The sequence below is a fragment of the Ranitomeya imitator genome, chromosome 6 (assembly GCF_032444005.1).
Source record: "Ranitomeya imitator isolate aRanImi1 chromosome 6, aRanImi1.pri, whole genome shotgun sequence".
Lineage (NCBI taxonomy): Eukaryota > Metazoa > Chordata > Amphibia > Anura > Dendrobatidae > Ranitomeya > Ranitomeya imitator.
In genome coordinates, this window is record NC_091287.1 from 103,243,301 (window position 1) to 103,266,249 (window position 22,949).

Here is a 22,949-nt window from a genome sequence, read left to right on the forward strand (position 1 = left end):
GCGGACCGGCTTTCCCGAGAGGGACTCCCAGCGGATGAGGGCTAGGAAGATGGCTCTAATCTCCAAGAGGTTGATAGGGAGGCGCGCCTCCTGAGCAGACCAGTGGCCCTGGGCCGTGAGGTGGAGAAAAACCGCTCCCCAGCCTTGGAGGCTGGCATCTGTGGTGATAACCTGCCAGCGGGGAGGAAGAAATGACCTCCCGAGCAGAATGGAGGTGGACAGCATCCACCAAGAGACTGTTTCACTCTGGGGGAGAGGCAAAGCGGGCAATCCAGGGAAAGAGGATTCCTGTCCCAGGCCGACAGAAGGGCCAGCTGGAGGGGACAAGAGTGGAACTGGGCATAGGGGACCGCTTCCATGGAAGCGACCATTTTCCCCATAACCCTCATGGCAAGGCAGAGGGACAGAATTCGGGCTCTTTAGTGCTCTGACCCCCCGACGAAGAGAAAGGAACTTCTCCATGGGGAGAAAGACCTGAGCAGTGTCGAATTCCATGCTCAGGAACTCCAGATGCTGAGTTGGAATCAGTGAAGACTTCTGGTAATTGATTATCCAGCCGAGTCGAAAAAGCGTGTCCAGAGTAAGCTGGAGGCTCTGGCTGCAATCCCGACGGGATGGACCCTTGATCAAGAGGTCGTCGAGGTACAGGATTACCAGAATCCCCTTTGAACGTAGGATGGCCATGACAGCTGCCATGACCTTCGTAAAGACCCTGGGTGCAGACGCCAGACCGAAAGGGAGGGCCGTGAAGTGATAATGATCTTGGATCACGAACCGGAGGCAAAAATCGACGGCCTGGAGAAGCCCTGGGAGATGAGAGGGCTGTTTGGGAGGACGAGAGCAGGAAACTACTTCCTGGGGGCGAAAAAAAATTCTATTTTGTAGCCCGACGTGACAATCTCCCTGACCCAGGCATCGTCGACTACCGATAGCCAAACCTCCGAGAACAGAAGAAGCCGGCCTCCCACCCTGGAGGGATTTCCAGGTGGGGGCGACCCGTCATTTATTAGAAAACCTGTGGCCCCGAGATCCAGATGGTTTTGCTGGGTGGCTCTTAGCTCTTCAGTGCGGTGGAGGCCTGAAAGAAGAAGTTTTTCTTCGGTCCCCCTGCGAGGAAGAACGGTCCTGGTTGGGGTTTCCTGAGGAGGCGAAGGACCGAAAGGGACGTTTCGGCTTGGACTGGGGTAAGGAGGTACTCTTGCAACCCGTAGCAATCCAAGATCATTTGATCCAGCTGCGTGCCGAAGAGTCTAGAACCCTGGAAGGGCAGACCAGTGTTTTTTTTTTTTTTTTTTGTTTTTTTTTTTAGAAGCGGGGTCAGCATTCCACGCTTTTAGCCAGAGAATCCGGCAAATGGCCACAATGTTTGCTAGTGCCTCGATTTGTCTGTCCGTGGGGTCCTTAAGGGACGCCGCGTCCGGGATAGACAGAACTGTCTGCGAGGATAGTCTGGACACGAGCGGGTCGACCTTAGGAGACTCGGACCATTTAGAGACAAGGTCGGAGTGAAAAGGGTATAACACGTCTATCAGTTTCCTGACAGGGAAACGCTTACCAGGGTTTTCCCAGTGTGTAGAGGTAGTATTGTCAAACTCCCTGTGAATAGGAAAAACCCCAGAGGGACGTTTAATCCGTTTAAAAGCAACGGAGACGTCCTGAGAGCTTGCCTCATCCTCCTTAAGTTCAAGCGTCTGAATGATAGCTGAAATAAGGCTATCAACCATCTCCTGTGTTCCGGAAGTCTGATCTGCATCAGAGTGAGATTCCAACAGAGGATAGGTCAGACCCGACGTCACCCTGCGAGGAGGGGGAACGGACAGATAGGGTGACCCCGGAGTGGTCCAGGGAACTAGAAGAGGAACTAGATAAGGTCTGCCTCTGAGGGTCTAGGACCGCTGCGTTCGTGGCACTGGTGGCATTAGAGAGAAGCTGGATACGTTCAAGTGCCTGGACCAGGGACTGAGACACCTTAGTCAGGTCAGACACTGATTGAGACATTGCAACAGCCCACTCTGGGGGTGGGGGGGAAAGGGTGGTTGGGGAAGGGGTTAGGGTTTTTTTTTTTGGGGGGGGGGGACACATCCCGAGACCTAGGAGCTTCCTGAGGGGCTGACATGATGGGAGGAACGCAGGACGGGCAGAAAGGAGAAGGCTGACCTGAGGCCCACTTTCTTACAGTGAGCGCAGGCGTAATGGATGGCCGTAGTGGCAAGGGCCGGAGTGGGGTCGGACATAGGTGCGGAGAAGTACTGCCGGGAGGAGTAGAGCCCAAAAGAGCAGTAGGGCTGAGCCTGCAGAAGGACAGTGACAGCGGTAGCCACAGGTGCCTGTGTTCCCCCGAGATTTCTGTGTCCCACGTGGTGAGCAGACGCTGACAGGGAGCAGGAAGTACCAGAAAGAGCGCTGAGACAGCACGACGCTGTGGGCGTGCACAAGCGCCGAAGGGGGAATGCATAAGAAACGCCCCCAAGAGTGCTGAACTCCTGGCCCTATAATGCCGGCCGCCACCAGGGGGCGCGTAAGCGCCGAACGAAGGAGAAGGAAGAAAGCCGGGAGAAAAAAAAAAAAAAAAAGGGGGGGGGGGGGCGGGCGGGCGCGCGCTCGCAGGTTTGAATGAAAAGGAGGGAAAGCAAGGAAATGTCAACGTGTTCCCCGCATCCCGGCGCCGGAAAAGCAGTGTTGCAGCCCACTCTCCTGTCAAAAGGAGGCCCTGGTAAGATCCTGGAGACTGCTTGCCGGGCGGGGTTCCGGGGGAGTACTGTTGCTTGAAGATCCCCTACCTGGAGATGAGGAACACATCAGGATCCCTGGTAGAGAGTCCTGGAAGAAGTCCTCCTTCCCGCGCCACAAACTCCGGCGCAGAAGATGGCGTCGACCCCTAAACAGGGGGAGAGGGTCACTGGAAGTGACCGCTGTCTTCCTCTCAGCCCTCTCCGAGGAGAGGGATGAGGAGGCGAAACGGGCAGGACTGGCCACCGAGGAAGAAAGTCACCCTGAACACCCAAATGGGTGACAGGGGACAAGGTCCTGCCCAGCAGGTCCGAGAGGGTGTGATGTGGGGGATACCACACTGCCTCTCGGTCGCTCAAAGTGGGGAAAACCGGGTGAGAAAAAAAACTGTACCCTGTTACCCTGAAGAAAAAAAGTCTGAAAAAGGGGAAAAGGTTAATAACACACAACAAATCCCTGTAAAAGAAATGCGGATCTGGTGTTAGATCCAGGTCTGCCTCCTACAGACACTAAGCAAAAACTGAGTTGCCTGGTGCCTGTCAGAGGGTGTATACTGCCGGGGAGGAGTTACTTCTTTATTTGCATAGTGTCAGCCACCTAGTGACAGCAGCATACACCCATGGTTACCTGTGTCCCCCAATGAGGCGAGAAAGAAGTGTCAGTTCCCGAAGTATGGTTGGAAGAAAGCAAAGTTACTCCAAGTTACTACACCGAGCAAGATGATAAATTATTTTCCTCTTTTGACATTGAGGAATTATTACTTGCGGTCAGAAATGCAACGGGGGTAGAAGAGAAAACGTCCCGCACAGTCCAGGATGAGATGTTCGGGGGCTTGAGAATGAAAACAGAGATTGTTTCCCATCCATGACAACGTTCAGAATTTAATTCTGGATAAATGGGAGTTCCCAAAAAGGAAGCTGAACAACCTAGGTGATCTGAAGGACCGTTTCCCTCTGGATGAAAACATCGCTAAGTGCTGCATAGAAATTCCTGAAGTAGATATTCAGGTGAAACCAGTAGAAACCTACTGAAATAAAAGGGTGGTATATCTCCCCAACTTCATTTGGGTTAGAGAAAAATGGGAGGACCTCCAGTTAGTTTACACACATAACCAACACCATATTATATGAAAACACACTTAAACTGTAGTGCACACCCAAAAGGTGAGGAGGGGGGGTGGGGGGTGGGGGGGAATGGTGATGGGAGAATATACGGGTGCTGTCATGTGTTCTGGAAAAAACGGCTACCAGTAAGTAACTTTGGTATTTTCCCCTTCACCCATGACAGCACACCTGAGATTTTTGGTGAAATGAAACACCTTAGGGAAGGACAACAGCTTGCAGCACCCTTCTACCAAAGGTCAAGTCAGCAGAGGAGGACAGATTCAGTCTGTGGTGTTTAAAGAAAGTAGCTGGTGAGGACCAGGTAGCGGCATTAAAGATCTGATCAATTGATACCCCTGCCTTTTCTGCTCCGGAGGTAGCTATGGTCCTAGTGGAGTGAGCCTTAATGCCTTCAGGAACCGGAGCACCACTCGCAGAGCAAGACAAACTAATGGCCTCCCCGATCCATCTGGCAATGGTACTCTTAGACACTGCATACACATTTCTGCTACGAATAGGGACTGGTCCTTTCTCTGACTGGTCATAGACATATTTTAACATGGACCTCCTCACGTCTAATGTATGGAACAAACACAAAGGTAGATCATTATTTCTCTATAGGTCCAAACGAAACCCAATTAAGAGTGGATGCCTTTTCTCTCCCGTGGAACTTCAGTTTGGCCTATGTGTTCCCTCGAATTCTGTTATTACCAAGAACATTGCAGGTGGTCAGAATGGACAGGGTCAAAACCATTCTGATAGCTCCTCTCTGGCCAAAGAGGAGCTGGTTTGGGGCTCTGAAACTTCTGAACTCAGTGGAGCCTCTCATACTTCCTCCAGACCAAGACCTACTAAATCAAGGTCCAATTTGTCAACCGGCTCCCCACAGCTTAAAGGGAATCTGTCACCCCAAAATTCAAGAACGAGCTGCCGCCACTGGCATCAGGGGCTTATCTACAGCGTTCTGTAATGCTGTAGATAAGCCCCCGATGTACCCTGAAAGATAAGAAAAACAGGTTAATTATACTCACCCAGGGGCGGTCCCGGTTCGGGTGGGTCCAATGGGTGTCGCGGTCCGGCGCCACCTATCTTCATGCGATGACGTCCTCTTCTTCCTGCCACGGCTGCTGAGCAGGCGTACTTTATCTGCCCTGTTGAGGGCAGAGCAAAGTACTGCAGTGTGCAGGCGCCAGGCCTCTGACCTTTCCCAGCGCCTGCGCACTACAGTACTTTGCTCTGCCCTGAACAGGGCATACAAAGTACGCCTGCGAAGGAGCCGCAGCAGGAAGAAAAGAGGACGTCATCACATGAAGATGGGAGGCGCCGAACCCAGACTGCGACACTCATCAGAACCGAACCGGGACCGCCCCTGGGTGAGTATAATCTAACCTGTTTTTCAGGGTACATCGGGGGCTTATCTACAGCATTACAGAATGCTGTAGATAAGCCCCTGATGCCGGTGGCTGCAGCTCATACTCAAATTTTGGGGTGACATTCCTTTTAAGCTTGGCAGCCTGGCTTCTGAAGCCTCAATCCTGAAAGCCACAGGTCTCTCAGATGCAGTCCTAAGTACCCTGCAAAAAAGAAGGAAGCAGGTCACAAACGTCAACTATTCCAAGATATGGAAGACCTTCTCTGTGTGACATGGATCTACCTACCCCCATCGATCCATTTCATCCTGATATTGTGAGGATATTAGACTTTCTACAGGACGGCCTATCGAAAGTGTTAAGACCTAGTACCCTGAAAGTCCAGGTGTCAGCCCGAAGTTCCTTTTTTAACCCAAAACCTGGCAGACAACCAATGGATAAAGAGGTTCATGATAGCAGTCTCTAGAATTTGTCCAAGGAGGTCCAATGTAATTCCATCTTGAGACCTGAATATAGTATTGAAGGGTCTTGCTATCCTGCCCTTTGCTCCTATGGCCCAAATCCAAATGGACAAACGATCTTGGAAAGTGGCCTTGGTAACCATTACGACAGCAAGGAGGATTGGCAAGATACAGGCCCTATCCATCAGGGAACCTTATTTGAAAATCCTGGACGACAATCCTTCGCCTAGACCCTTCCTTCCAATGGTAACATCTGAACTTCACATGTCCCACAATATAATGTAATTCCTTTTGTCAGAACCCAAAGGGCGATAGAGAAGCAGAATTTCATTTTCTAGATGTTCAGAGAACCATCCTCTTTTACCCGAGTCAAACGGGACCTTGGAGAAAAGATCAAAACCTTTTTGTCCAATACTGTGGACCAAATAAAGGTAAGAGCCTCCAAGAACTCTGGCGAACTGGATTAAAAAAAACTAATCACAGAAACATAAAAATCAAGATTTATCTCCTCCTGAATCACTAATGGCTTATTCCACTAGAACAGTATCCGTCTCTTGGGCTGAAAGGGCCAAAGTTTCTAGCGAGCAGAGCTGCTAACTGTTCCTCAGTCCATACCTTTACTAAGCATTACAGATTAGACCTAATGACTATTAAAAAAAAAAAAAAAAAAAAAAAAAGCCTTTGGCAGGAAAGTCCTCCAGGCTATTGTCCCTCCTTATCGTTGTTACCGTAATTTCCATTTCTCCTGTGGTGCAGTCCTGGAGGGGATTAGAGAAAATAGAAACCAAATTACCGGTACGTGTAATTCCAAGACCCTCTACAACAGCACGGGTAATTCCCACCCTACGAAACGTTATGTTCACTTGATTCCTTAGTGTTAATAAAAAAAATCAAGTATTTATACTGTGTGGTCCTTGGAAAAAACACAGCGTATGGAGGGACGGGAAGGGCTATTTAAACCCAGTGTCCCTAATTAGGATGGGGGTTGCAACCTCCAATGGTGATGTCGTGGAGCGTCAGACAAACCGAATTACCGTTAAGTGTAACTTTTTTTTTTTGCATGTCAAGCTTATTGATACCACAGATCAGAGCATGACATATGGGGGGTGCTCTAGATGGCCCCCAGCTGCCATAGCAACTAATCCACAAGTGGTCCAGGATACCGAGGGCCGCCAATAGTGCCGGCCGCCATGTTGAAGTCTGTCAGTTGTGATGTGGCATGTAAGAGGTTAAAACTAGTGCAATAAGAGTAAGCTCTGATCACATCAGTTACTGGTGAGTGAAGGGTAGGTAACAGGTGGCACCCACACAGCATGGAGCAGGTTCAACTTGAGCACACGCCATAGTGATTTTGCACAGCAGCTGCACATGCACGGCAGCCGTCACTAATGGGTCAAACCACTGATTTTATGTGAAGCCAGACTCGTGCATACGGGTCTGGCTTAGATAATAATACTCACTCCATCAGTGGAACACAAGGCATGTGCAGGGCCAAGTAGGTTGGCTGTCTCCAGCAAATTGTGAGTGACTTTGGCAATTATTTCCTTCAAGGAAGCAAACTTTGTCTAGGAAAAGTATTAAAAACAGCGTAAACCATTATGAAAGCACCTTATGTATTCGGTTAGTCAGTCCCTATAGAAAAACACTAACTGCAAAGATGGGCATTTATAAGCAGATTCAGGATGCCCATTATTTCATGGTAACCACATATACAAGGGACTTCAATGATCGCAGTTTATTTCTATAGCGTCAACATGGCCTGTAATGCTGTACACAGACTAATCATTCACTATAGAGTGAATCTGCAGACTATGAATATTACACTCACATCTGAGGCACTGTTCCCCTGCTGCATGGTCAGCTTCCTCCTCAAAAGAAAGATCTCACAGATCAGCCTCTGGTGCTCTCGTTTCAGCTGGAGAATGAGATCCTGAGCCTGCCTGCTCTTACATCTCTCAGCTTCTAGAGCAAGAGCGAGAGCCTTATTGTTTGCCTGGAAACTCTTCACTGTTACAGAGCTGTTGCCTGAAAAGGAACAGAATGAAGTGTAATATTCGCAAGTACCCCTTCCCACAGATAAAAGGCAGAGCTCTTACCAATTATCTTGACTTTGGTGGATAAAGCCTTACTGACTGTGGCCACCTTTGCAAGCTTTTTTGTCCTCTTCTCTTTCATCCGCTCCTTTATGTCCTCCAGGCTGTCCTGAAAGCTCTTCTTTACACATCTTTCTTTAGCCATCTGTTCAGAGGCTCAGTACTCTGCAACATCACAATGAAAAAAAAAATGCATCAAGTAAATCAAAATAAAAAGAAATGAATATCACAAGACCAAAACAAATCATCTTTCTGCATAAAACAAAAATACAGGGAGTTATTGATGATGATGATTATGGTGCCATATTTAAGAAGGAAGGCTTTCCAAGCACTGACACACAAAACCACGTTTGTACATGACCCCACCACCCTCACGGTCTGGTGATGTATAGGACACAGAATGCATCCCTGCTGCGGCCGTGTCATAAACTGAGTGTAAGCAATTGGCAAGTCCACTGATCCTCAAAGAGGGTTTTCTAGAGGCATAAAATTGATTACCTTTGCTCGTTATAAAATTATCAACTTAGTGGGGGTGTCTGACCGCTACCATCAGCAGTTATTGGCACCGGCAGAGAATAAGAGCCCATCTGCAGTACACAGGAGTGGCCACCAAATAATGAATGGAGCGATGTAGGGCATCTCGGTACAATGCTTACATCTGGCTGTAGGAGACTTGAAGCTGTGATCATCCAATCTCCCGGCTGTAATGACAACCCATCGGCGCCCCATAATCAAGTCACATGGGCGCAGATGGGCAGGAGTTGTGATGCGCTTCCGGCCGGCGGTCACTGACTGAGTGCCATTTAACTGGTTAACAGCCATGGGTGGATCCGAGATCCACCTGCATCTGTTAGAGGCACATGACAGCTGATCAGATCAGAATCAGGGAAAGATTCGGGCTGAGCATTGTAGCGTGTATCAAAGGCAGGGATGTGACCGTTCACATACCTATCCGTGAAAGTCTGAAGGAGTTAAAGCACCACTTTCAGCATTTTTTTATTTTACTGATTGAGTGACGTCATTAATGCAAGTTCCCTACCCACAATATATTCACTAGCTGCAGTTTATCTGTTCTTGGAGCCGCTGCGGTCTTCTGCAGGTTGAGACCTGTCATATCTCTCCAGTGTTTGCTGGGTGAGCTAGAGTCACTACTCAATGTAAAGTCTACGAGAGCCTCTTTCTGGCAGCTGAGCACTTGTGACCGCTACCTCTACTGGTCAGTCAGAAGTGGCGGTCACAAGATCGTGAATAAGGACATTTATAAGGGAAAAAATAAAAAAAATTTAAGGCCCAAGGAAAACCTTTAACAAAAGGATTCATAAAAGTGCAACCTTCACCATCTCCCATAAATGTATTCCTTTTACAGACCATGCAATTTTCAGTCCCCAGCACAGGAAACTAGAATATCAAGCTGCAGATTTGAACTTGTGGTCAATTTACCAAAATTAGACTATTGTGCAAAGTAATTAACTTCAGAACCCAATTCACACTCAAAGGGAAAAGTCCATGCATATGTTATGGCTTGCTGCAGATTCTGCCATTTCAAAAGTGAATATAAATGCTGTTCAACCAACAGCGATTCGGCCCCCATCCCCAACCAGGGGAAGGTTCATGCGTTTGTAGGGATGAGGACTGTCTTACCCTGTTCCTGCCCTTGAAGACAATAGATGTGTCATGTGAATACTGTTGTGTGGTTTTATATGTAAATATAATGTGTGGCTTGTGTAATGTATTATGGTGATGTACAGTTAGGGCCAGAAATATTTGGACAGTGACACAAGTTTTGTTATTTTAGCTGTTTACAAAAACATGTTCAGAAATACAATTATATATATAATATGGGCTGAAAGTGCACACTCCCAGCTGCAATATGATAGTTTCCAAATCGGAGAAAGGGTTTAGGAATCATAGCTCTGTAATGCATAGCGTCCTCTTTTTCAAGGGACCAAAAGTAATTGGACAATGGACTCTAAGGGCTGCAATTAACTCTGAAGGCGTCTCCCTCGTTAACCTGTAATCAATGAAGTAGTTAAAAGGTCAGGGGTGGATTCCAGGTGTGTGGTTTTGCATTTGGAAGCTGTTGCTGTGAGCAGACAACATGCGGTCAAGGGAACTCTCAATTGAGGTGAAGCAGAACATCCTGAGGCTGAAAAAAAAAGAAAAAATCCATCAGAGAGATAGCAGACATGCTTGGAGTAGCAAAATCAACAGTTGGGTACATTCTGAGATAAAAGGAATTGACTGGTGAGCTTGGGAACTCAAAAAGGCCTGGGCGTCCACGGATGACAACAGTGGTGGATGATCGCCGCATACTTAATTTGGTGAAGAAGAACCCGTTCACAACATCAACTGAAGTCCAGAACACTCTCAGTGAAGTAGGTGCATCTGTCTCTAAGTCAACAGTAAAGAGAAGACTCCATGACAGTAAATACAAAGGGTTCACATCTAGATGCAAACCATTCATCAATACCAAAAATAGACAGGCCAGAGTTAAATTTGCAGAAAAACACCTCAAGAAGCCAGCTCAGTTCTGGAAAAGTATTCTATGGACAGATGAGACAAAGATCAACCTGTACCAGAATGATGGGAAGAAAAAAGTTTGGAGAAGAAAGGGAACGGCACATGATCCAAGGCACACCACATCCTCTGTAAAACATGGTGGAGGCAACGTGATGGCATGGGCACTGGGTCACTTGTGTTTATTGATGACATAAGAGCAGACAAGAGTAGCCGGATGAATTCTGAAGTGTACCGGGATATACTTTCAGCCCAGATTCAGCCAAATGCTGCAAAGTTGATTGGACGGCGCTTCATAGTACAGATGGACAATGACCCCAAGCATACAGCCAAAGCTACCCAGGAGTTCATGAGTGCCAAAAAGTGGAACATTCTGCAATGGCCAAGTCAATCTCCAGATCCAAACCCAATTGAGCATGCATTTCACTTGCTCAAATCCAGACTTAAGACGGAAAGACCCACAAACAAGCAAGACCTGAAGGCTGCGGCTGTAAAGGCCTGGCAAAGCATTAAGAAGGAGGAAACCCAGCGTTTGGTGATGTCCATGGGTTCCAGACTTAAGGCAGTGATTGCCTCCAAAGGATTTGCAACAAAATATTGAAAATAAAAATATTTTGTTTGGGTTATGCTTATTTGTCCAATTACTTTTGACCTCCTAAAATGTGGAGTGTTTGTAAAGAAATGTGTACAATTCCTACATTTTCTATCAGATATTTTTGTTTAACCCTTCAAATTAAATGTTACAATCTGCACTTGAATTCTGTTGTAGAGGTTTCATTTCAAATCCAATGTGGTGGCATGCAGAGCCCAACTCGCGAAAATTGTGTCACTGTCCAAATATTTCTGGCCCTAACTGTACAGCATGTGAAGTGTTCATGCATAATGTGAATATAGCATAAGATATAGAATAAGGGTAATCGTTTTAGCATGTAAGATGGCAGTGAGTGGGAACTAGTGCTGATAAAAGGGGAGAACTTCCTGGTTAGAGGGAGTTCAGTGTTAGTGAAGGCCAGGTTCAGTGGGCTGCTAGGGTCAGCATGTGTCGCTTGTTCCAGGAGGTGGGAGGCATTACTGGGATCTCTAACGGTTCCTCCTGTCACGTACGAAGACTAAGGTCTAGCATAGGGGCTGCCGGACATATTGTGTCCTCTGATGCACAGAGAAAGATGCACAGGGACCCTCAGACTGAATGTGATGGCCGGTCCCGGGTTCACTGCCAAGGTGAATGAGAAATCACTGAGACTGACGGAATCAGTGGGCTCGGGGGCAGTCCAGGATGAGCTAGCGACAGGACTGTAGAGGAGTTGTGCTAAGGAAGAAAAATGTGAATTTGCTGTGCCCCATCCACCTGATGAACTTGGACTGTTTAGTAAAAGTTTGACTGTTGCAAAATACTTGGCGTCCCATGCATTGTGTGCGGTGGCTCCTGAGGACCGAAGCCTGGAGACAGCAAGGGCCTGCAGCCTACAAGTTAGTGTAATGCACCCCACAGCACACTAGGACTGAGACACCACTTGTCAGTAAAGTGCCAGAGCAAAACCAGACAGCAGCCACTCTGTGCCACTTTACATATTTACCGTCACTATTCATTGGATCAGTTTTTGTACAGTAAGGGTATGTGCACACGCTCAGGAATTTTCGTGTTTTTTCACGATATAACGCATACATATGCATCCTATCATTTAGAATGCATTCTGCAATTTGTGCACATGATGCGTTTTTTTCTGCAAAAAAAATGCATTGCGGTAAAAAAAAGCAGCATGTTCATTAATTTTGCAGATTTTTCCAGCTATTTAATGCATTGGAAAAAGAAAAAAAAATGCATGCGGATTTCTGGCAGAAATGTCCGTTTGTCAGGAAATTTCTGCAAGAAATCCTGACGTGTGCACATAGCCTAAGGCTACAGAACCACCTGCAATTGGCCTTGCATGTGTTACTAAACACTGACACCGCTCTTGTACCAGCACAAGATGTAAACTAAAAGGAGTATGTAGAAAAAAAAATAAAAAATTAAGAGGAGTTTGAAATTTATATAGGTCAGATTCATCCAGGAGTTCATGACCGTTTTCTGGCATAGAACTGCTTAACCCCCGAAGCTTTTTTCGGTTTTGCATTTTTGTCTCCTCTCCTTCCCAGAGCCATAACTTTTTTATTTTTCCGTCAATATGGCCATGTGAGGGCTTAATTTTTGTGGGACGAGTTGTACTTTAGAAAGACACCATTGGTTTTACCATGTCGTGTACTAGAAAACAGGAAATAAAAAAAAAAAAAAAAAAAAAAAAAAATCACAAGTGAGGTGAAAATTGCAAAAAAAAAATAAAAAAGCAACCCCAGTTTTTTGTTTTGCTTTTTTACTAGGTTCACTAAATGCAAAACTGACCAGCCATTATGATTCTCCAGGTCATTACAAGTTCATATACACCAAACATATCTAGGTTCTTTTTTTTTTAATCTAGGTGGTGAAAAAAAAAAAAAAAAAAAAAGTTTGGAATTTTAAGCAAAAAAAGCGCAATTTTCCATGACCCGTAGCGTTTCCATTTCGTGATCTGGGGTAGGGTGAAGGCTAATTTTTTGCGTGCCAAGCTGTTGTTTTTAACCCCTTCATGACGGGGGATTTTTCGTTTTTCCGTGTTCGTTTTTCGCTCCCCTCCTTCCCAGAGCCATAACTTTTTTATTTTTCCGTCAATTTGGCCATGTGAGGGCTTATTTTTTGCGGGACGAGTTGTACTTTTGAACGACATCGGTTTTAGCATGTTGTGTACTAGAAAACGGGAAAAAAATTCCAAGTGCGGTGAAATTGCAAAAAAAGTGCAATCCCACATTGGTTTTTTGTTTGGCTTTTTTGCTAGGTTCACTAAATGCTAAAACTGACCTGCCATTATGATTCTCCAGGTCATTACGAGTTCATAGACACCAAACATGACTAGGTTATTTTTTATCTAAGTGGTGAAAAAAAAATCCAAACTTTGCTAAAAAAAAAAAAATAAAAAAAAAAAAATTGCGCCATTTTCCGATACTCGTAGCGTCTCCATTTTTCGTGATCTGGTGTCGGTTGAGGGCTTATTTTTTGCGTGCCGAGATGACGTTTTTAATGATAGCATTTCGGTGCAGATACGTTCTTTTGATCGCCCGTTATTGCATTTTAATGCAATGTCGCGGCGACCAAAAAAACGTAATTCTGGCGTTTCGAGTTTTTTTCCCGCTACGCTGTTTAGTGATCAGGTTAATACTTTTTTTATTTGATAGATCGGGCAATTCTGAGCGCGGCGATACCAAATATGCGTAGATTTGATATTTTTTTTATTGATTTATTTTGATTGGGGCGAAAGGGGGGTGATTTAAACTTATGTTTTTTTTATTTTTTTCACATTTTTTTTAACTTTTTTTTTTTTAACTTTTGCCATGCTTCAATAGCCTCCATGGGAGGCTAGAAGCAGGCACAGCACGATCGGCTCTGCTACATAGCAGCGATCTGCTGATCGCTGCTATGTAGCAGAATTGCACGTGTGCTGTGAGCGCCGACCACAGGGTGGCGCTCACAGCGACGGGCAATCAGTAACCATAGAGGTCTCAAGGACCTCTATGGTTACCATTCACAAGCATCGCCGACCCCCGATCATGTGACGGGGGTCGGCGATGACGTCATTTCCGGCCACCCGGCCGGAAGCGGTAGTTAAATGCCGCTGTCTGCGTTTGACAGCGGCATTTAACTAGTTAATAGGTGCGGGCAGATCGCAATTCTGCCCGCGCCTATTACGGGCACATGTCAGCTGTTCAAAACAGCTGACATGTCCCGGCTTTGGTGCGGGCTCACCGCGGAGCCCTGCATCAAAGCAGGGGAGCCGGCATCGGACGGTATAGTACGTCCGATGCCGGTAAGGGGTTAATGATACCATTTTGGTGCAGATAAATCGTTTTAATCGTCCATTATTGCATTTTAATGCAATGTCGCGGCGACCAAGAAGACGTACCGTATATACTCGAGTATAAGCTGACCCGAGTATAAACCGAGACCCCTAACTTTGCCACAAAAAAAAAAAAAACTGGGAAAACTTAATGACTCGAGTACAAGCCTAGGATGGAAAATGCAGCAGCTACCGGTAAATGTCAAAAATAAAAACCAACACCAATAAAAGTAAAATTAATTGAGACATCAGTAGGTTAAGTGTTTTTGAATATCCATATTGAAATCAGGAGCCCTATATAATGCTCCATACAGTTCCTAATGGGCCCCATAAGATGCTCCATACAAAATACGCCCCATATAATGCTCCATAATGTTTATGATGGGCCATAAGATGCTCCATATTAAAATATGCCCCATATAATGCTGCATAAAGGTTAATAAGGGCCCCATAAGATGCTCCATACAGATATTTGCCCCATATGCTGTTGCTGCGAGAGGAAAAAAAAAAAAAAAATAATGACATACTCGCCTCTCAGGCCCCCTGCACTTGCAATATTCACCTGTCTCCATTCAACTGCCGGGCGCCGCTGTATTTTCCGCGTCCTCTGCACTGACGTTCAGGCAGAGGGAGCGCACTAACCAAGTCATCGCGCCCTCTGGCCTGAGCGTCATAGCAGAGGACGGAGCCCAGCGGTGGAACAAGGACAGGTGCTATACTCACCTGCTCCCTGCGCGGTCCCTGGCAGCTTCCCTGATTGTCTTCTCTGGGCGCTGACAGCTTCTTCCAGCGTTGAGCGTTTACCGGTAGCACTCATTACAGTAATGAATATGCGGCTCCACCCCATGGGAGTGGAGTCACGTCCATATTCATTACTGTAATGAGCGGTACCACATGACAGCTCAACGCTGGAAGAAGCTGTCAGCGCCCGGAGAAGACCATCGGAGGTACAGGGTCCACGCCACGAGCAGGTGAGTATGTCATAGCCGCCGCTCTCCCGCTGAACCCCCTGGGACAATGACTCGAGTATAAGCCAAGAGGGGCATTTTCAGCCAAAAAAAAAAAAAAAAAAAAAAAAAAAACACCTGCGCTCTTATGTCTGGGGCAGGCGCAGTGAGCGCTGCCCGTCTGACATCCTATGCAGTCTCGCTGACTGCGCCTGTGCGGCCGCCCTGCTTGTGAATCCCAGCCCCGTAGTATGAATAAATAGGACACTGCGTTAACGCTGCTATTAACCCTGTGTGACCAACTTTTTACTCTTGATGCTGCCTATGCATAAAAATAATTAAAAAAAATATTATATACTCACCCTCCGTCGGCCCCTGGCCTTTCCCGCTCATCGCGACACTCCGGTGACCGGTCCATGCATTGCGGTCTCGCGAGAATGCAATGCACTCTTGGGACCGGAGCGTCACGAGGAGCATCGGTAAACGCCTCGCCTGGATCCAGGGGCCGACGGAGGGCGAGTATGGAGCGATTTTGTATTTGAAATTTTTTTTTTTTTTTTTTTTTAAACAGGATATGGTGTTTGCTGTGCCATCTACTGCGTGGGCTGTGCCATCTACTATATGAGTAGCGAGACCGCTAAGTATTCTGGGTAATTTCGCAATGCCTCTAGGAATGGAAGCTAGCGGCAGGCGCATCGGACTACGGAAGGTGAGAATAGCAGGTGTTTTTTTTTAATTATTTTTAACATTACATATTTTTACTATTGACGCTGCATAGGCAGCATCAATAGTAAAAAGTTGAGGACACAGGATTAATAGCAGCGTTAACGGAGTGCGTTATCCGTGGCATAACGCAGTCCGTTACCGCTGGCATTAACCCTGTGTGAGCGGTGACTGGAGGGGAGTATGGAGCGGGTGCCAGGCACTGACTGCAGGGGAGTAGCGAGGGACTTATCGGACTTTGCCCATCGCTGATTGGTTGCGGCAGCCATGACAGGCAGCTGGCGAGACCAATCAGTGACGCGGGATTTCCGTTACGGAAGTTAGACAGAAAAAAAAAAAAAAAAAAAGTAAAAAATATATAAATATATAAAAAAAAAATTTACACACACGCAAGTATGTTCACAGAGATTACAATGAGAAAAGTCCACAGAATCATAGCAGTGCATCGATATCAAAATGATGAACCACAGAGATCACAATGAGTGCAAGGCCGGCGTCACACTTGCGAGTTTTACGGACGTAAGAGCGCAGAAGCTACGTCCGTAAAACTCGCAAAAAATACGGCACAATTATTCTCTATGCCCCTGCTCCTATCTGCCGTATTTTACTGATCAGTATTATACGGCTTTCTACGGCCGTAGAAAATCGCAGCATGCTGCGTTTGTCACCGTATTGCGCAAATAAAACGCCAATTAAAGTCTATGGAAGCCCCAAAAATACGGATTACACACGGACCAGCAGTGTGATTTGCGAGAAATACGCAGCGCTGTTACAGAGAAAAGCCGGTAATTCAGTGCGGTGTACAGTAAAATCACACTGACAGCTTACAGTAGAATATATATATATATATATATATATATATATATATATATATATATATATATATATATATATATACACACACCATCTCATATCACCATTTTTTTTTGCATAATCCACACTACTAATGTTAGTAGTGTGTATCTGCAAAATTTGGTCATTCTAGCTATTATATTTAAGGGTTAAATGGCGGAAAAAATTGGTGTGGGCTCCCGCGCAATTTTCTCCGCCAGAGTAGTAAAGCCAGTGACGGAGGGCAGATATTAATAGCCTGGAGAGGGTCCATGGTTATTGGACCCCCCTGGCTAAAAACATCTGCCCCCAGCCACCCCAGAAAAGGCACATCTGGAAGATGCGCCTATTCTGGCACTTGGCCACTCTCTTCCCATTCCCGTGTAGCGGTGGGATATAGGGTAATGAAGGGTTAATGCCACCTTGCTATTGTAAGGTGACATTAAGCCTAATTAATAATGGAGAGGCGTCAATTATGACACCTATCCATTATTAATCCAATTGAATGAAAGGGTTAAAAAAACCACACACATTATTAAAAATTATTTTAATGAAATAAAAACAAAGGTTGTTGTAATATTTTATTTAACGCCCAATCCAATCACTGAAGACCCTCGTTCTGTAAAAGAAAAAACATAATAAACCAACAATATACTTACCTTCCGCAGATCTGTAAAGTCCAACGATGTAAATCCTTCTGAAGGGGTTAAAAAAATTTGCAGCAAGGAGTTCGGCTAATGCAGGCTGCTCCTTGCTGCAAAACCCCGGGGAATGAAGCTAAATATAGGTCAATGATCTATATTTAGCTTCATTTGCAGTGAGGCGCCCTCTGCTGGCTGTTCATAGATCGTGGGAACTTTCCTAGAAAGCTCCCAGGCTTTCTAGGCAAGTTCCCACGATCTATAAACAGCCAGCAGAGGGCGCCTCACCGCAAATGCAGGTAAATATAGGTCATTGACCTACTTTACCTTCATTCCCTGGGGTTTTGCAGCGAGGAGTAGTGCTGCATTAGCAGAACTCCCGGCTGCAAAATGTTTTAACCCCTTCAGATGGATTTACATCGTTGGACTTTACAGATCTGCGGAAGGTAAGTATATTGTTGGTTTATTATGTTTTTTTGTTACAGAACGAGGGTCTTCAGTGATTGGATGTTAAAAACAAAGGTTGTTGTAATATTTTATTTATTTCATTAAAATAATTTTTAATAATGTGTTTGTGTATTTTTTTTAACCCTTTACTAGTATTGGATTATTAATGGATAGGTGTCATAATTGACGCCTCTCCATTATTAATTAGGCTTAATGTCACCTTACAATAGCAAGGTGGCATTAACCCTTCATTACCCCATATCCCACCGCTACACGGGAATGGGAAGAGAGTGGCCAAGTGCCAGAATAGGCGCATCTTCCAGATGTGCCTTTTCTGGGGTGGCTGGGGGCAGGTGTTTTTAGCCAGGGGGGGGGGGGGGGGGGCAATAACAATGGACCCTCTCCAGGCTATTAATATCTGCCCTCAGTCACTGGCTTTACTACTCTGGCGGAGAAAATTGCGCGGGAGCCCACGCCAATTTTTTCCGCCATTTAACCCTTTATTTTAAGAGCTAGAACGGCCAAATTTTGCAGATGCACACTACTAACATTAGTAGTGTGGATTATGCAAAAAAAAAAAAATGGTGATATGAGATGGTTTACTGTATGTAAACCAGGTCTCATATGTCGGGTTTAGGAAGGAGAAAGCAAAAGCCGGTAATTGAATTACCGGCTTTCTGCTATATCGCGGCTGTATGAAGTAAGAATATATATACATATATGTGTACTGATAGATATATATGTTTTTTTTGTTTGTTTTTTACACATGGATCCCTTGTATAGCCGTATGTTGGTTTTGCAAGCCTGCAATAAAAACACGCAGTACGGATGCCATACGGAGGATGCCATGCGCACAAAACGGTGACACACCCTGCCTACGGAGGAGCTACGGACCACTATTTTGGGGACTTTTCAGCATATTACGGCCGTAATATACAGACCGTATTTTCATACGCTGTGTGTGACGCCGGCCTAAGACGCAACGAAAACTGGGTGGTGGATATAGAATGCAGATGTAAGGCTATGTGAACACATTCAGGACTTCTTGCAGAAATTTCCTGAGGAAAAAAAAAATGGAAATGTGCATGCTTTTTCTGCATATTTTTCCCAATGCATTACATAGTGGGAAATCCACACAAAAAAAAAAAATCTGTAAAAATTAACATGCTGCTTTTTTTCACAGAAAAAAAACCGCATAATGTGCACAAAAATTGACGAGGCTGAAGTTGGTTTCCTATTTGTTCAGTTTCTTATTTGGCAATTTTCTCTTTTCCGTTTTTTATAGGTTTAACAACAAAAAATAATCACAATAATAAAACACAATGCAGCGAGGAGCCCTGATGGGAATACGCTTAAAAAAAGGCTACAAAAACAATAAAACTGGCACAAAAATGGGCACCAAAAAGCGCTGAATAAAGGGTTAAATGCCTTTGGGCCATTGATCTCACACTGCAGACATATAGAACAGGGCGCCCCAAATCAAAATCTGTTATTTCCAGCCTGGCCCAAATGGGTTATGGGCATCAGAACTGGCATCAAAGTGGGCAGACAGTCAATTTTGGCCATTTGAATAAGTAACTGATGTTTTTAAGGGGTTAAATACCTTTGGGCCACTGATACAACACTTAAAATACACAGAAAGTGATGCCCTGCATCAAACCCAGGTCCCTTCAGCCTGGCCCAAATGGGTTCTGGGCACCAAAACGGGCAAACGACCCATCTTCACAGATTTGAATAAGTAACTGATGTTTTTAAGGGGGGTTAAATGCCTTTGGCCAATGATACCATAGTGCATACATACAGAACATGGAGCCTGACATCAAAAACAAGTTAATCCAGCCTGGCCCAAATGGGTTCTGGGCACCAGATCTGGCATCAAAGTGGGCAAACGGCTCTTTTTCAGAGATTTGAATAACTGATGTTTTTTAGGGGTTAAATGCCTTTGAGCCACTGATACCACTGTGCATATGTCCGGAAGCAGGAAGAAGTCCTGTTTACTTCAATTACACATACAGCGCTCTGAGCTGCAATTTCCTCTGCCTGCCAGCACAATAATATCACGATAATGTCCAAAAATGGCATATTGTGAGTGTAGTTTCAGAAGGACATGGCTAACTACACAGTCACAATGCAGCTGCGACCCCTTGCCCTTAAAAACATCAGTTACTTATTCTAATGGCCAAAATTGACTGTCTGCCCACTTTGATGCCAGTTCTGATGCCCAGAACCCATTTGGGCCAGGCTGGAAATAACAGATTTTGATTTGGGGCGCCCTGTTCTATATGTCTGCAGTGTGAGATCAGTGGCCCAAAGCCATTTAACCCTTTATTCAGCGCTTTTTGGTGCCCACTTTGATGCCCATTTTTGTGCCAGTTTTATTGTTTTTGTAGCCTTTTTTAAGCGTATTCACATCAGGGCTCCTCGCTGCATTGTGTTTTATTATGGTGATGATTATTTTTTGTTGTTAAACCTATAAAAAACAGAAGAGAAAAAAATTGCCGAATAAGAAACCAACTTCAGCTCCGAATAAGAAACTGAACGAATAGGAAACCAACTTCAGCCTCGTCAAAAATGGCAGAATGCATTCTAAATGATGGGATGCATAAATGCTTTTTTTTTTTGCGGTTTTGTAGCGTTTTTATAGCAAAAAAAAAACAAAATACAAATCAGCAGCGTGTGCACACAGCCAAGCAGTTGGTACTGACCTCATAATAAAGAAACAGGTAGAGGACATGTTCCCAAGAAGTACTGGAGTCCCGCTAGGGGCTGTAGGGAGGAAAGCCACAGGGAGAAGTAGAAGGTAGAGGCAAGCTGGAAAAGAGGAGTAGGCAGCGGTTGGCATACAGACCTGCCTGTGTGCTGCATCTGGCGTGCGGTGGTGGCTGGGAGCGTTATTACTAAGCGCCAAAAATATGCAGGGCGACCGGAAATAGGGAAGCCGGGAGCGCCGTTTGCGCATGCGCAGTAGCGTGCAGTGAATAAGAGGCTTGGAGCGCTTATGAGACGGAAAGCTCTATTGCGCAGGCGCAGTATGAGAGCTGGTATGGGGATGCATGATGAGGGAAAGGAGCGCATCTGAGGCTTGGAGCGCATATGAGAGGGAAAGCTATATGCGCAGGCGCAGTGTGAGCGCTGGTATGGGGATGCAGTGTGAGGGATAGGAGCGCACCTGAAGTTTGGAGTGCATATGAGAAGTAATGCGCAGGCGCATGGGGAAGCAGAAGGGAAAAGTGTGCCTGTGGTGAACCATGCTGAAGCGCTGAGTAATACATGAGGGAAGGCTATCTAAAAGGGAGATAGAGACAGGTGACTAGTGGAATGTCAGCTAAAAGATGAAATGGTTAGCTATTGGGTTTGGAAAAAAAAATTGTATGGAAAATGAAATAAAGGATATTAAAGAAGTAATTTAATTGTGGAAAAATGGAAAGACTGGAAAAGACGAGGAAATGAAATGTAGCGGAACAGAGATAGGGGTTGAAAGAACCGAGAAATGAAAAAGTTGTAAAAAGGAAATGTAAAAGAAAAGGAAAGAAAATATATAAACTAATGAAAATCTTGAAAAAATGGAGAAATAAATGAAAAAGAAAATGAAAAAAAGGAAGAAAATGAAAAAAAAGAAAAAAAAATGAGAATGAAAAAAAAATGGTTGGAGTGAAGGAAATGAATGAATAGAATGAAAAAAATTGGAAAAAATATATAAATTTGAAGAAATAAATAAAATAAAATAAATGAAAAAAGGCGAAAAATGTAAAAAAAATTGAAAAAAACAGACAAGAGGAAAATGAAAAAAATGAAAAATTGAAGAAAAATAAAAGATAAAAAATAAAAAACTGAAAAGGCAAGATTATATATAGTACTCACCCTTAGGACAGGGTCACACTAGCGAGTTTTACGGACTAATGAGAGGCGCAAAAACTACGCATTGCACACAGACCAATGATTGTCTATGGGGCAGCTCCTACCTGCCGTATATTTCTCTGCCGAATTTTACAGGCACAGAAATTCGCAGCATGCTGTGTTTGTCAGCGTATTGCGCAAAAAATCCGCCAATGAAAGTCTATGGGGGCGAGAAAAATACGGATTACACACGGACCATCAGTGTGACTTGCGAGAAATACGCAGCAGTGTTCTAGAGAAAAGCCGGCAATTCAGTGCGGTGTACAGTAAAATCACACTGACAGGTTAGAATAGAATAGATAAAATAAATGTCTACACATAGAATAGGTATATATACAGTACAGACCAAAAGTTTGGACACACCTTCTCATTTAAAGATTTTTCTGTATTTTCATGACTATGAAAATTGTACATTCACACTGAAGGCATCAAAACTAAGGTTCTTCAAAGTAGCCACCTTTTGCTTTGATGACTGCTTTGCACACTCTTGGCATTCTCTTGATGAGCTTCAAGAGGTAGTCACCGGGAATGGTCTTACAACAGTCTTGAAGGAGTTCCCAGAGATGCTTAGCACTTGTTGGCCCTTTTGCCTTCACTCTGCGTTCCAGCTCACCCCAAACCATCTCGATTGGGTTCAGGTCTGGTGACTGCGGAGGCCAGGTCATCTGGCGTAGCACCCCATCACTCTCGTTCTTGGTCAAATAGCCCTTACACAGCCTGGAGGTGTGTTTGGGTTCATTGTCCTGTTGAAAAATAAATGATGGTCCAACTAAATGCAAACCGGATGGAATAACATGCCGCTGCAAGATGCTGTGGTAGCCATGCTGGTTCAGTATGCCTTCAATTTTAAATAAATCCCCAACAGTGTCACCAGCAAAGCACCCCCACACCATCACACCTCCTCCTCCATGCTTCACGGTGGGAACAAGGCATCTAGAGTCCATCCGTTCACCTTTTCTGTGTCACGCAAAGACACGGTGGTTGGAACCAAAGATCTCAAATTTGGACTCATCAGACCAAAGCACAGATTTTCACTGGTCTAATGTCCATTCCTTGTGTTCTTGAGCCCAAACAAGTCTCTTCTGCTTGCTGCCTGTCCTTAGCAGTGGTTTCCTAGCAGCTATTTTACCATGAAGCCCTGCTGCACAAAGTCTCCTCTTAACATTTGTTGTAGAGATGTGTCTGCTGCTAGAACTCTGTGTGGCATTGACCTGGTCTCTAATCTGAGCTGCTGTTAACCTGCGATTTCTGTGGCTGGTGACTCAGATAAACGTATCCTCAGAA

The 22,949-nt window shown here is 45.1% G+C and overlaps 1 protein-coding gene across 6 annotated transcripts in view; it reads right to left on the reverse strand.

Annotated features, from left to right (window-relative positions):
• SGO1 (shugoshin 1) overlaps window positions 1–20,741 on the reverse strand; it is a 45,446-nt gene extending 24,705 nt beyond the window's left edge. Inside the window, exons 1-5 of one of the 6 annotated variants that reach the window (XM_069729977.1) lie at window positions 20,617–20,698; window positions 20,474–20,534; window positions 7,761–7,922; window positions 7,493–7,689; window positions 7,125–7,229 (exon numbers count right to left, since the gene is read on the reverse strand). In XM_069729977.1, coding sequence (XP_069586078.1) covers window positions 7,125–7,229; window positions 7,493–7,689; window positions 7,761–7,902 — 444 coding nt within the window. In that variant the 5' untranslated portion in view covers window positions 7,903–7,922; window positions 20,474–20,534; window positions 20,617–20,698. Of the gene's footprint in view, window positions 1–7,124; window positions 7,230–7,492; window positions 7,690–7,760; window positions 7,923–20,473 lie in introns of all 6 variants that reach the window. The other 5 variants (XM_069729981.1, XM_069729978.1, XM_069729979.1 and 2 more) reach the window with 5 other exon arrangements.
• Between the last annotated feature and the right edge of the window lie 2,208 nt (window positions 20,742–22,949).